Genomic DNA, 13,142 nt, shown 5'->3' with positions numbered 1-13,142 from the left:
AAATATGCTGCCACACTAATGACTTTAATAGGAGCTTTCTTATTTGAAAAATATCTCAATATGTATCTGATCAAAATTCAAAATTGTGCTGCCAGAGTCATCCCTCTGAAGTCAAAATTTGCCTTTTTTGAGCCCATATTTCATTAATTGAGTGATGGAATGTGAAGGGTAGGGACTTGGAACATTAGATCACTTCATATGAGCGTTACGATAGAGAACTTGAAGGTAGAAATTCAAATAATAAACCTTGACGCATTTGGAATCTGTGAAATGAAGTGGCCTGAAGAAGGAGACTTTGATAGTATAATTCGAGAATGATACAGGATCATGCTAGGGCGGAGATGATGCCTAGGAAGAGTGTCAGAATGCATGTGAAAAGTTACCAGTGGTCTAGTGAGAGTAACTCTGCTATAGTAATACATATGTATATCTATATTTTCCTCCCAAAGTTTGATAATTATGTTTAATGTGTTCTTACCTCATCAACGTCAGAATAAGATGGATCTCCCAATTGTCCACGTAGTGCATATGCATGTTTGAAAATTTCAACTATTCTGTGATATGTAGTTATAGTAGCACTATCATTTGCCACACTTGCAGGTCCAAACTCGTAAGCATCCAAAGCTGACAATGTGAAGGCTAATAGTGGTCCACTTGATGGTAGAGGAGTTGTGTGCACTACTAAACCACCCCTTAAGCTGACCTCAATTGGTTCTTGCCACCTGACCCTAGCGAAAACAAAGTAAAATTAGTTAAATTAGTTTTAGTTCATAGTATATATACATCTTAAATGCAAAATTTCTCTTGATTTTAAATTCAAAATTTCTCTATAGCGAATCAGTATCTGCAGTTGCTGAATGGCAAACATTAGTCAAAATTTCTCTCACTACATACTGGCCATAAGTTTGCTGACATTGATGCTGTGGTATAGTTGGGAAGGGGGCTTCAATGAACACCAATGGGAGGTATTTTATCATTATCATTTCCCTTTTATCCCTCGAGAAATTTAAGACAGGCTAATAGCCAGGAGAAGTGCTTCACTGAGCATTTCCTCATGGCGAGAACCTAAAATTTTACTATTCAACCACAAATATGTTCTGTGGTTGAACAACAGGCAGAAACATGATTCAAAGCAAAATGGACATTACTCTAGATGCGATACCTTGAAATGTTGAACACAAAACAAAAAGGGCGCTAAGTATTTTCAAACTGGATATTTGTTCTTCATAGTTGTAATAAAATATTTATGATGTGTTCCAAGAGTGTCTTCCACTTACATTTTGCTCTCATTGGTAATGTTCAAAGCAGAGTAATCTTAATCTTTTGAGCAAAGTCTTTTTCGAAAGTCTTCGCTTGCAAAATCCAAAATATTCATTTAAAAATTATGTTGATTGGGTGTGCACACTTAAAATAACCATCATTTTATGTAATTACGTGAGCATTACAGGTAGCTACTGTTAAACTTACTTGTAGTCTGATAAATCTTTTGGGGTAATGACTCCTCCCATTTCTTTTATATCTCTAGCTAAGTCCTTGGCAAGTTCACCTTTGTACAATTCATCACCTCCTTTTTTAGCAATAATGCGGAGTGTATTGCAAATTTTTACATTTCTTACGACATCACCTTCCCTGAGGATTTTTCCAGTTTCTTGATTAATGAAGAGCTCCCTGAAAGATTAGTAAATCATATATGCGACCAATTAGTGAATTATCTTTAATATGATTTCATTTCACTATATAGTAGGTACATATTTTATTTCTTGCCACTTGATAAAATAAGTACATAGTCATTTAATACTCTCTTCATCAATTTTAAACATTATGGAAAGTATTGCAAAACTAGATTTATGATAAAAAGTCTGGTTATTTTCTGAAGTAATTAGTTAAATAATTCTATATTGGTTGCAATTCACTTGTGGTAGTTATTATTTCAAGCAGAGGTGTCCTTAAATCCTCATTTTGAATGGTATTTATCTGTAAATGTTGTAAACTGGACATGAGTAACCACTGTCAAGGCGTTCACCTTTTATGACCAACTCATTTCTCTAAAGCACTGTATTTGTCTTTGCACAATCATGAATTCAAATTTTGTAAAGACATTTCTAACTACTGTTACCAACTTGTGGAATGCCTTTTTTGTGGTAACCTGTGGTAAATCTTTCATTGCCATAAAAAGTTATGGCAGGCCAATATCAAACTCATGGTTAATCAAAGTTATGGAAGTTAGGTATGGAATAAAGGTTTCAGAATCATATTTATGAAATCTCGTCAAATCTAGTTACAAGAGGTAGTATGAAGGAAATTTAAAAATGGGTGCTTTCCTAAGCCAAACCCAAGGTAGAGCAAGCAAGCTCAAAGACATGATGGAAGAGCACCTGATGTCTGATTTGCAGCGGCCAAATCTTCACCTGCTGCCAAAAATTGTTTTTTGTTTTTTTTTAAACGTAAATGTAAAACAAAATAATTTAAATTATGGTGGTGCTATGTTCAAAAATGGTTTCTCATTGAAAACCATCTGGTGGTATACTTGGGTATCCATTATTTTAATCATGTTATCCATAATACATATATTATTGAAGCTGAGAATTTTTCATTTGATTTTAAGATGAGCCTTCTTTTCTGCAGGGGTTGGGAGGGATTGCAAATACCATATCATTTCACTAATTCTATGTTCATTTTGCCCCATCAATGGAATGCATAGTTACCTAATATTATGAAAGTTCTCTTCAATAGAGAGGTGGATTTATGAATGAAAGTAAAATCAATTTCTGGTTCTTGATTTATCTAGACTGTTGTTCAAGTTTCCCTGCCTCTGGACCACAGAAAAGACATGGATACCATTTTCAAACTAAGGCAAAATTTGTCTCCATTTGTTATTATGCTTTTGGATTCGACAATAGGTATATACATGGCTAAAAAAATTGTGTGGAGTTTTTGTAAGATTTCTGTGAGAAAGGCAATGTCTATTAGCCTGAGTTTGAATCAATTCAGGGAATTCTTGTTTTCTGACTCTATATTTCAGGGTCCAGAACATCCTTAAATTTTGTTTACCTTAGTGTTGGATCCATTCTTACATATTCTTCATTGTCAGCAACTGAATCAGCCTGGTGCTTGGTCATATTGTAGCCAGTTTCACAGATATCTAGTGCTGGTTGTATCACCTCAGCCCATGGTAATTTACCAAAGCGCTTATGGGCATCCCAGTAGCCCTTCATCTCTCCTGGTACTGCGACTGCTAAGGGTCCTATTGGTGCAAAGTATTACTAATTACTAAAATAAGTGGACCCTCTCAGTTAATACTTATAGATTTATTTGCCAACACCCAACTTTATTGTAATATGCAGTCATGGAATCATAGTGATTGAATAAGAGTAGAAATTGATATTTTGTAGGTGTTTCAAGAATTAGAAATTTTTTACATGGGAATTTATAAACTGAGGCAATGATCATTTTTTATGATAAAGATCATTAGTCTTACAAGCCCTCAAGCATATTTTTCAATTTGATGTTTTGTATTGGAGATTTTTCAGGCCTCATGAATTATAAATGACTGATAAAATAGGAATTAAACTGCTAATTTTTTTCTGGGATGTGAACCCAAATCTCATACTCTGGCTATGCCAAATCATTTTTTCTTGGTAAATTTCAACTTTGGTGGCAATAACTTTGCACCCATGCATGTGACTCCATTGAGGTGGCGTGGTATGGCAGCAATATACTGTTCAGCTGATGTTTTGCTGTGTGGCATGCCCTAATGGGGACCAGATAATAGACTACACATGCATCAAAGTTTCAGATTAAGTGCAGTGTCACTAGTGGCATTAAACTATGGCAAAGTCGAAGTTTTATTTGCGATTTTCTGGCTATAATATTAAGTCCCATCAAGAAAGATAATTATGGTGAACTGCTAACTTGCGTGTTGCAGATGAAATGCATAAAAATAGATTTCAATTCACAGCCTTTTTCCAAACAGTAAGTACCCTAACTGATGGGCAAAATAGTAAAGCTAAACCCAAATAGCAATGACAATGTTTTAGGGAGGTGCTGTGGCAAAAATTTTGCAAATTATGTCAGAATGCAACCAAGCAGTAATTATTTGCCTAGGTAACAATATTCTGGGGAAATATGATCTTGTAAATGATTTATTCTTCATAATGTGTGATAAATGACCTCATATACTCACAAGAGACCATTATATTCATGATGTTCATGAATTTTACAATATGTACATATAACCTAAATTTGGTGGTGGTTTGGGTAGAGACTGTAGGTTTCTTTAAGCCTTAGGTAAATTTTTGAGCTACAATTACATCTTGCTTCCTTATTTTTGAGAGTCATCAATATTTCATTATTTCCAGTTATTAATGAAGGAAGTGCAAATTATTTTTAGACTCATTTGATGAATAGGAAAAAATATTTAAATCTGAAATATTTTGATAAATTTAAATCATCTTCAATCAGACGTTTTATAGATTTGTAATCTGGGGGAAAAAATATTCCAACAAAATTTGTGGTACCACTTTTGCCCTGCTAAAGGATTGGTTTCCTTTCTGACGGTTTGTCACAGATTGAGAGGAAGGGATATCACCTGTCCACCTACCCCAACAGTAATTGACTCTCGTATGGGTTACAAAGACACCAAGAGCAAATCTTGACGATGTCTTAATTATGTTTTTCCTGCATTTTACAAAATTGATTATGCCTCTTTGTATGCATCAAAAAGGTCATTGAAGCTTAAATCATTTATTGCATGTGTGTGCATTTATTTATCTCAAAATTTAGGTTGCAATTACATTATTTTTTTCCAAATTATGGATTACTTTAGTGCTATGCTCAAACACTCTGAAAAGAAGATTCTTATTTGGTTACAACCATGGCACATGCTCTACGAATGTGGCTGTGAAGTAATATTTTAGTTAAAAACAACAAAGAATTGAGCAGGAAAAGTATTCATGGAATTAGTTTTTCTGTGTCCCTTTGCATTATTTGCTTTTTAGCACCCAAAGTCAAAAAATACATAAGTTTTTGCTCTGATAGTAGCCTCCCTCCTCCAATTTTCTTTTATTTCTAAGTTTATTATTATAGTTATTCTTTGCTCACCAATTTCTACCAGTAGTAGGTGCAAGCTTCTTCTATTTGAATTCCTTTTCCATTTTATTTCAGCTACTGTTTATTGTGCCTCAACTATTTTGCTACTTTTTCTCTTTTCCCTGGTGCCAACTATTTCGCAAAGAAAGGACTGATATCCTTCTCAGTGCTGGTAAAGGAGTGTTCTGAGCATTAGCTTGTCAGTCCTCTTCGTGAAACAAATATTCTTTCACACTCAACTGTATTCAAATGCCTAAACCATCAAATCTTCTAGTCGGCTGTATTTTTCTCTCTTAAGGAAGCTTTCTGTGGTCTTCCTTAGAGTAATTTGAAAGGGAAATCAGTTTAGTGTCATTGTTTTATTAAGACATGTGAAGTAGGATACTCAAAGGAATACTTTCAACATGTACATGATGCCATCTTATGCACCACCCTCCCGCAGAGTCTGGGCTGTCGCAAGATACTTAGGTATAGGGACACCTGCTTATCCGTCACATATTTTGATGATGAAAAAATGGAAATGGCTTGCCTTGTTTGAATTTCTCTCATTTACCAAGGAGTTGCAACAACCTATACCCATTTTTCTACTGAGCAATAGTGGCTGCACAAATTTTGTTGGGATACTTTTTTCCCCCAAGTGTCTTAAGTGATTCAAAAATCGAATCAATCGAAAATCGATCGTCGGCATAATTTGGCTGTAGTATGCTGTGAACCGATGTTAGCCCTACTTCGGTCTGACATCTTGGCCGACATTGCTGACATGAAAATGATGTTGGACCGACCTACTGGGGTCGGTTACACGTGAGAATTAATTTTTGACAATATTACTTTTTATGAGTCAGGAGCATGGAAACTATATATCTAATATATTTTTTCTGCACCTTTTACATCACAGGTATAATAGCAGATTTTAATGCTCACAATTTTTTAAATGTGGAAATATGTAACAAATATTTTTTTGGTGCTAATTACACTTATTTGCTGCATTAGATTTTTTTTGTGTGTTAAGTCCAAGGTTTGGGATTTGACATGCATGATTTAGGACATGGTGCCTATTGTTTGGTTAAGTTCCGTATTGTTATGCATTGGGATCACTGTATTTCCATAGGAAAGCTTGTGACGTAAAATGAATTCAGGCAGTTATCATGTTTATTGTTATTCTTACTTTTTATGGGTATTTCTGTTAATAATGCAATGCCTATTGAAGTTTTACTCTCACTATTTTGTGTCACACTCATATTTAATGATATTATTACCATTAAAAATTGTTTGCTAGTTCAGGTAGATTCAATATGCAGACCGTTTCACAGTATGTATTAAATTTCCTTACTTAAGAGCACCAATTTAGACTTATGTACAAACTGTAAAAATTTTATGGTGGTGGTGGTGTCCGGGTGTTTTGCTGCGATTAGCACTTGCCGACATCCAATCTGATGGTCTCTATGGCTTGAATTAGTCACTAACAATGAAACATTGAGTTCCAAGAATTAAGAAGTACATGACTAAGATTGAATATTGAGTATTTACTAATTTTTTGTGCTGAGTATATGCTGGGAGATTATCTATTTTACCTAATTTTGGGATGAATTGGTGGTGGCACCACTGTGCGTGTACTTGTTTTCAGTCCCTGCCGCACCTACCTCTACCCCGATCCAATAATTCTGTTCTATTTCCTCAGGAATTAAGGTCTAGAAGTAAATGTTTGTATTCCTTATTGCCTAAATTTCAAAATAGTATTATTACTTCATCAGAGCTTAAGTTTTTCAGTTTTTTTTTACAGTATAATGAATCTTAGTATACAAATAACGTTAGTTATATCTTTCTTGATTATGTTGTACATTTGTACCACCTGCTTTTTGTAATTTTATCCAAAAATCCTGCTCTCCTCCTCCCCCTTTCCTGTTTACCCTGCATTGTCTCTTTCAAAGTCTTTGACATATTTTCTTACCCACATCCCTTCAACAGCTTCCTTGGGACAATGCTGTAATACAGGGAGAAATCATGATAGAGTACCACTGGGGAGCACAGAAGGCAGGGTTTGAACCTACATGCATGTATTGTGATATAGCTATGTATATCTTGTGAAAATTCTGTCCCAATATTCCCAGTGTCAGAGTTTCAGTATAGGGATATTGGGTAATGGTTTGTGGAGCCTGGGGGTTTGTAAAAAGCTTGAAAAAATGGTAAATACTGATCTGCATAGTGACAAGTTGAAGGCTTACTGTAATTTATTGACTTGCAAATTTGATGGCTTTATATTGGGTCCATTTGGCTTAAAATGCTCTCCAGCAAAGACTCTGTTAGGCGAATGCCTTCTTACTATTGAGCAGTTGGCTCTGCAACATTCTTGTACAGTGACAAAAAGTAGTGGCTGTTGCTTTATTATTCTGTTGCTCTCGCCTGTATCTGGGCTTACGGTGCCTGGCTTTTTTGCCTGGTTGCAGGTCTGTGATTGCTCCTATTATAAAGGCAGATTCAGTCATTTGTGGGAGATTATGTTGTGTGAATGCTTAATTTTATGTTCTGTGATACATGCAATGGTGTAAAAAATTGAACTTTTTTGAAAGGCCTTCATTGCTTATAAAATTCGGACAAAAAAATTCTAGATATGGTTTTTATTTCCTCTGGTAGAAATGTGTTTAATGCTGCCTATCAATATGGTTGTTTTCTATGAATACTGTATATGTCTGAATATAGTCCCCCCTTTTTTCCAAAAATGCCTGTGGTAAAAGTGAAGGGGGGGACTATATTCAAACACATTTTTTTTAACTTTTCCCGAAACTGAAGCCTCAAAATTAGGGGGGGGGGGGACTATATTCGGAGAAATACGGTATTTTGGGTGGATTAAACAAGTTACAGTGTAAGTTCGAAGTCTAATCTATATCGATTTCACTTTATTTAATTCCGATACATACTATCTTCTTTATTAAACTTTCAAGTTCCTTATTCTCACTCAATGAGTCTTGTCTTAGAAATGAACTTGTTATTTCTGAAATTCTCCATCAGCGAATATACTTGCGTTTCAACAGGAAATGAAGCCATATATAATGCCAACTGAATTCAGTTATCCTCAGAAAATATTTCATGGCCTATACAATATGTAATGGATAGGTGGAAGTTTTCATTTTTTCTGAAGAACTCATTTATTCTGACCTTATGTAAAGTTTGGTATTGGGTTTGTTTTCAGTTTCATGGTGCCAAACTCTTGGTTCCTAATCCAAAATCCAACGTTTTTGTGAATGAAAGTATTTGACATTGCCAAAAAATGTGAATTTTCAACTCTCCTTTGCAGGGTAGTGAATGCATTGGTTATACATGCATCAAAATTTTCCATCTGATTGAGTGGAAGTTTGTTGATGGGAGTTCTTTTTGTACACCTAGAGTATACAGCCTTAAGGCTAGTGGTCCATAAAATATTTGTACCTGGATCTTACATCATATGTTTGTGAATACCTCTTTTTTATGGGTTAGTCTAATTATAAAAGTAAAAAAGTATGCTGTGAACATGCGGTGCCATGCGAGGGTTTATATTTATATTTTGAAAACATTACAGAAAAATATTTGCTACGTGATATTTCTAACATATTTGTTTCCTTACCTTTCTTTGACTTATCAGAATTTCCTTTGAATAACTTAGTATTGGCTGCTGCTGGTGCTGTTTCTCTTGCATCAAGTGTGTATGACCTCATTTGAGCTCGAATGTGTAAAATCATGAAGAACCCACCTCCAAGACCCATGCTTTGACAGTTGACCACTCCATTGCACACCATTGCTGCCACTGCAGCATCAACTGCAGAGCCATTTTTTGCCAGGATTTCCCTAAGTACAAAAAATTAGCCATTTGGGATGGTAAGTAACTTCAGAAGGAGTATATAAGCCACTCATGCCTTGATTAAAAATAGTGGAATTAGCCAAATTTCATGCAGACTGCCTAAAACTTATTTTTTCAATATGAAAATTTTGATTTGTTTTTATGAAAATTCATTGGACGGTACTCTATATTGAATGCTTCTTGTTTAATTAAGATTCCACAATTACAGTCACCAAAGTAAGCAACCAATTAATTCTGTTTGGGAATTTCTATGCAGCATTCTTCCTGTAAAACTATTGTCTTAATGTATAATTTAATCCATTAAAACATGCCTAAGTTATTTTATAATTCCTGAGTTGCAGTCACCAAAACAAGCAACTATGTTGACTGTAAATTCCCTTTCGGTTTCTTTTCTATGTTACTGAATTTGTTTTGTGTTCTACAACCATTATTTACTGTTTTTCACTTAAGTGTTTTCTTGTGTAGAGTCAGGAAATTTTTTTATGGTGAGGGGGCACATTTTGGGGAAATGGATCTTCTTGGTGCGGCCTTGTGGGTGCAGCCATTTTGGTACGCTGCCTTGACACGCCAAGAAGACCTTGGCACAAGGCCATCTCGGCGTGGGCCACCTTGGTACAGGATGTTTTGGGGTGGGCCTGGTTGGCCCCGAAGTGGGTGCACAGTTGTTACCCATTCTTTTTGATGAAACACAATGGTGGTTTTTAGGTTATTCTCATCATGCTTTATTAAAATATATCTCTAAATCAATGAGCTAAAAGGTAACACTACTCGTGTATATAAATATTTTAATGGGACGATACCGACATCACTAAAGGTGATCTAAATGAGGTTTACAATGCTCCCATAATGTTTTACTATGAATTTTAGAGGTGAAAAGGGAGTAAAATTGTATTTAGAGCCATTTGGCTCTATACATCTATGGCATGTATATCTATTGTGTCTCTGCGAGCCTGTTCATGAAGTCCTTTTGAAAAACTTTAGCAATTATGATTGCTAATCTTGATTATAATCATTCAAACTGCTGCCATCTGAACTGTAATGACAGAATTACCCAATCATATTGTGTCCATGACTTCTGAAATATTGAAATTAAGACTTCTGACGTAGCATTCAAAAACCAGTTCAACTTAAGGAGTCATTACGCCATTTATACGAAGTGATCGATCATTGGTGATTTTTGTAGCAATGCACTGCAATATCTCATGATAAAATGTTTGCACCCAAATGAAATGGCTCTTTCATGATGTCCTAGACACTATTTTGGGAGGGAGACGTTTTTTGTGGATCTTTCCTTGAGATTCTTTGGTCTAAATATTGATTGCGCAAAATATCCACAGAGAACAAATCGTTCACCTTGACCAGGATTCAAGCCTAGATCCCCCGATTTTTGGTTGAGTGCTTTAACCAGTTAAGCTACCGAAGCATCGTTCCTCCTTATGGATATTTGTGGACACAACCAGACAAGGTGTTATGGACTGCTGAGCATATGATGCCACAAGCAGTCCTAATTTTGCTCACAGCACGTAGTCCTGGTTTACTTAAAACCTGAATATCATCAAATTCTGTCTTTAACAGGTTTTTAAGGGTATGTTGTAGTATTACTAAAATTCCAGTGTCAACACTTTAAGCTTCTTCTTTAAATTGGCATACTTGAACCATTTCCTATGAAATGTTACCTGTCATTATGCTGTTAAATCATTTAGAGCTCAGCTAAAAGTAGTTGGCACCTGTCCAGATGCCCATTTTCACCCCAGATTTCGAAGAATTACAGGTGGAAATGGCTGTGGTTGAAAGAGTCCATTCTCCTTCCGTTGTCTGAGAGGCATAAGGGGGATCTTTGCCTTCCCCGACGAACAACCTCCCCTGTGGTCACTTTCCTGTCGTCTTGCTGCCACTCTGCACAGTTAGGTGTCAGGAATTTTTTACCGAAAAATTGTAGCCCTTTAAACTGTAGCTGTAAATATAGCTGTGAATTGTGGCCCTATTGCTCATAGAAGAGCGGCCAAAGTCAGAGGTCAGAAGCGTGTGAGGGGAAGGGAATTAACTCATTGTGAAAATACTTTTGAACAAAATATTTCTTCTGAAGAAATGACACTTCTTGATCGAGTGCACGTAGGAGCTGGGAATATACCTGACAGTGAAGGATGAAGAAAGAAATTCATATTGCATATTCCAACTCAGGGAGAATAGAAGCAGTGTAGCTAACACATTTTCCAATTGAGTGCAAATATGCCATTGTGTATGTTTGATATTTGATACACTTCTGCAATGAACTATTAAAATGATATTTAGAAACCTTTTACAAATGATAATCACGTCTTTATCCAAATGATTCAGTTAAGTTTGAAATTTCAAAAACATTTCCTCTCCCCAAATTTTCCTAATGTTCCCGATTCATAGTAAACTGACAGTGTGTTAACGGAAGCCCAAAATATATAATTTTTTTCAATGATAAGACTGAAGTGAAAAAATATTGAAAGGAATTTTTTGGCAAAATAAGATAATTTTAGAATGCCAACGCAGCATTTTGTGAACTGTGCCTTGGGCAACTTGGATGATGAACAAAGTTGTAACATATACATCAACAATTACCTAGCAGAAACAAAAATTATTTTGTGGGAAGAAATTTTCATTTTTAACCTCTCTTCCACACTGGGCAAGATTTTGAAAACTGGCATTAGGTTTCTACTCATTACCTATTATCAAGGCTAATTCGATACCTCCACTGCAAAATCCCTCCGCAATCGCCCACCGAATCAAATCCGCTCATCTACTAGCCCAACAATACGAATCCGCTCAGCTGGCAGTGTCGTGAGCATAAATGCTCATCTCCTATTCTCCAAGCTTGGAGGTGAGCGTTTATGCTCTGGACACTGCCAGCTGAGCAGATTCGTATTGTTGGGCTAGTAGATGAGCGGATTTGATTTGGTGGGCGATTGTTGAGCATTTTTGCAGTGGAGGTATCGAATTGTTAGCCATGGTAATGGGCAGCGGGCTGGAAGTCATTACATTAGTTTGGGCTTTCATTTTCTTACATGGTAGATGAAAATTTTATGAAGATTATTTTCTGGGAAAGAGCAAGATTATTGCAATATTTTCAGCTTGAATATTTAAGCCGTGCCTCGCTCTACGCTATCGGTGGAGCAGCTTGGTTGGTGGCAAAATCCTCTGCCAAAGAAAATGGCCTCCGGTCAGTAGGGGCCTAACATTGGTGGTGGCAAATGGGCCCACACATATGATAAGCCGTGTCTTACTCTACGCTATCAGTGGAACAGCTTGGCAGGTGGTGAAATCCTCCACCAAAGTAAATAGCCTCCATTGAGTATAGGGGCATAAAATTGTTGGTGGTAAATGGGCCCAAACATATATAAGGGAATGTTTGTCCGCGAGCGGTGTACATTGTTTTGCTAAAGCCCTTGTCGAGTGTTTGGGCGTGAGAAGAGCTGCTCCTGGGAGGCGACCAAAGGCACCTTTTTCGGCCACTGCTACCTCCTACAGCCAAGGTAACAATCCTCCATCCCTGTTTCCAACCTCGCCTTTTAGTTGGTTTCCTGGCTACCACGGGTCAGAAAGGTGATTTTTTTTGTAAATCGACCATTTCTTTTGTTATTAAATTATTTGATACTCGTGTTCAATCATGCCTTTTTTATTTTTTTCCTGTGCCTTACACTCCTCTTCATACCCCTGGGCCCCAAAGTACGTTTCATATTTACCATCGTTTAACCTTTCTATTGTAACAATTGTATGGTCTCTGGCATCAGACATTTTCAAAGAGCTGGGGGTATAAATGCATATTACCTCCAGTGGTCCACTCTCCAAAAAATATAGGGCCATTCTCTGGAATTTAGTGCTAACAAGTGAACTTATTTTCTGTGTTGCTTAACATTCAGCTTTGGAAGTGGTATTAGTAATTGCTTACCATGAAATGTTGGTCAACCGCCAAAGTTGTGCGTGCAGCTTTGCAGTTAGGTATTGATATGCATTAGATCAATTGTAATTTTAAAAAATATTACCAACCAACTTCACCCAACTTTTTGAATTGTGATCTTTATTTCAGCTTGAAAGTTAGGCGGGTAAAGAAATATTCAAGAATCTCATATTAATTGGTTGGGACATAGTTAATTGGTTCATGGAAACAAATCAAGAAGCCAAGTAATGTGGATGTGCACTATAAATACCTACATACTGTAATAAGGCCAAAAATTCTCAATGCTGGTTAGAT

General features: G+C 36.2%; 1 protein-coding gene across 1 annotated transcript in view; it reads right to left on the bottom strand.

The window, feature by feature from the left end:
• Window positions 1-13,142, bottom strand: part of LOC124158716 (scoloptoxin SSD14-like) — a 147,059-nt gene that overhangs the window by 9,587 nt on the left and 124,330 nt on the right. Inside the window, exons 5-8 of the mRNA XM_046533965.1 lie at window positions 8,687-8,907; window positions 3,052-3,244; window positions 1,468-1,668; window positions 479-728 (exon numbers count right to left, since the gene is read on the bottom strand). Of these exons, the coding sequence (XP_046389921.1) occupies window positions 479-728; window positions 1,468-1,668; window positions 3,052-3,244; window positions 8,687-8,907 (865 nt within the window). The remainder of the gene's footprint in view (window positions 1-478; window positions 729-1,467; window positions 1,669-3,051; window positions 3,245-8,686; window positions 8,908-13,142) is intronic.

This window comes from Ischnura elegans, chromosome 5 (genome assembly GCF_921293095.1).
Source record: "Ischnura elegans chromosome 5, ioIscEleg1.1, whole genome shotgun sequence".
In the NCBI taxonomy this organism is placed as follows: domain Eukaryota; kingdom Metazoa; phylum Arthropoda; class Insecta; order Odonata; family Coenagrionidae; genus Ischnura; species Ischnura elegans.
The sequence above is the reverse complement of the archived record's forward strand: the minus strand, read 5'-3'. Positions and strand labels throughout refer to the sequence as shown.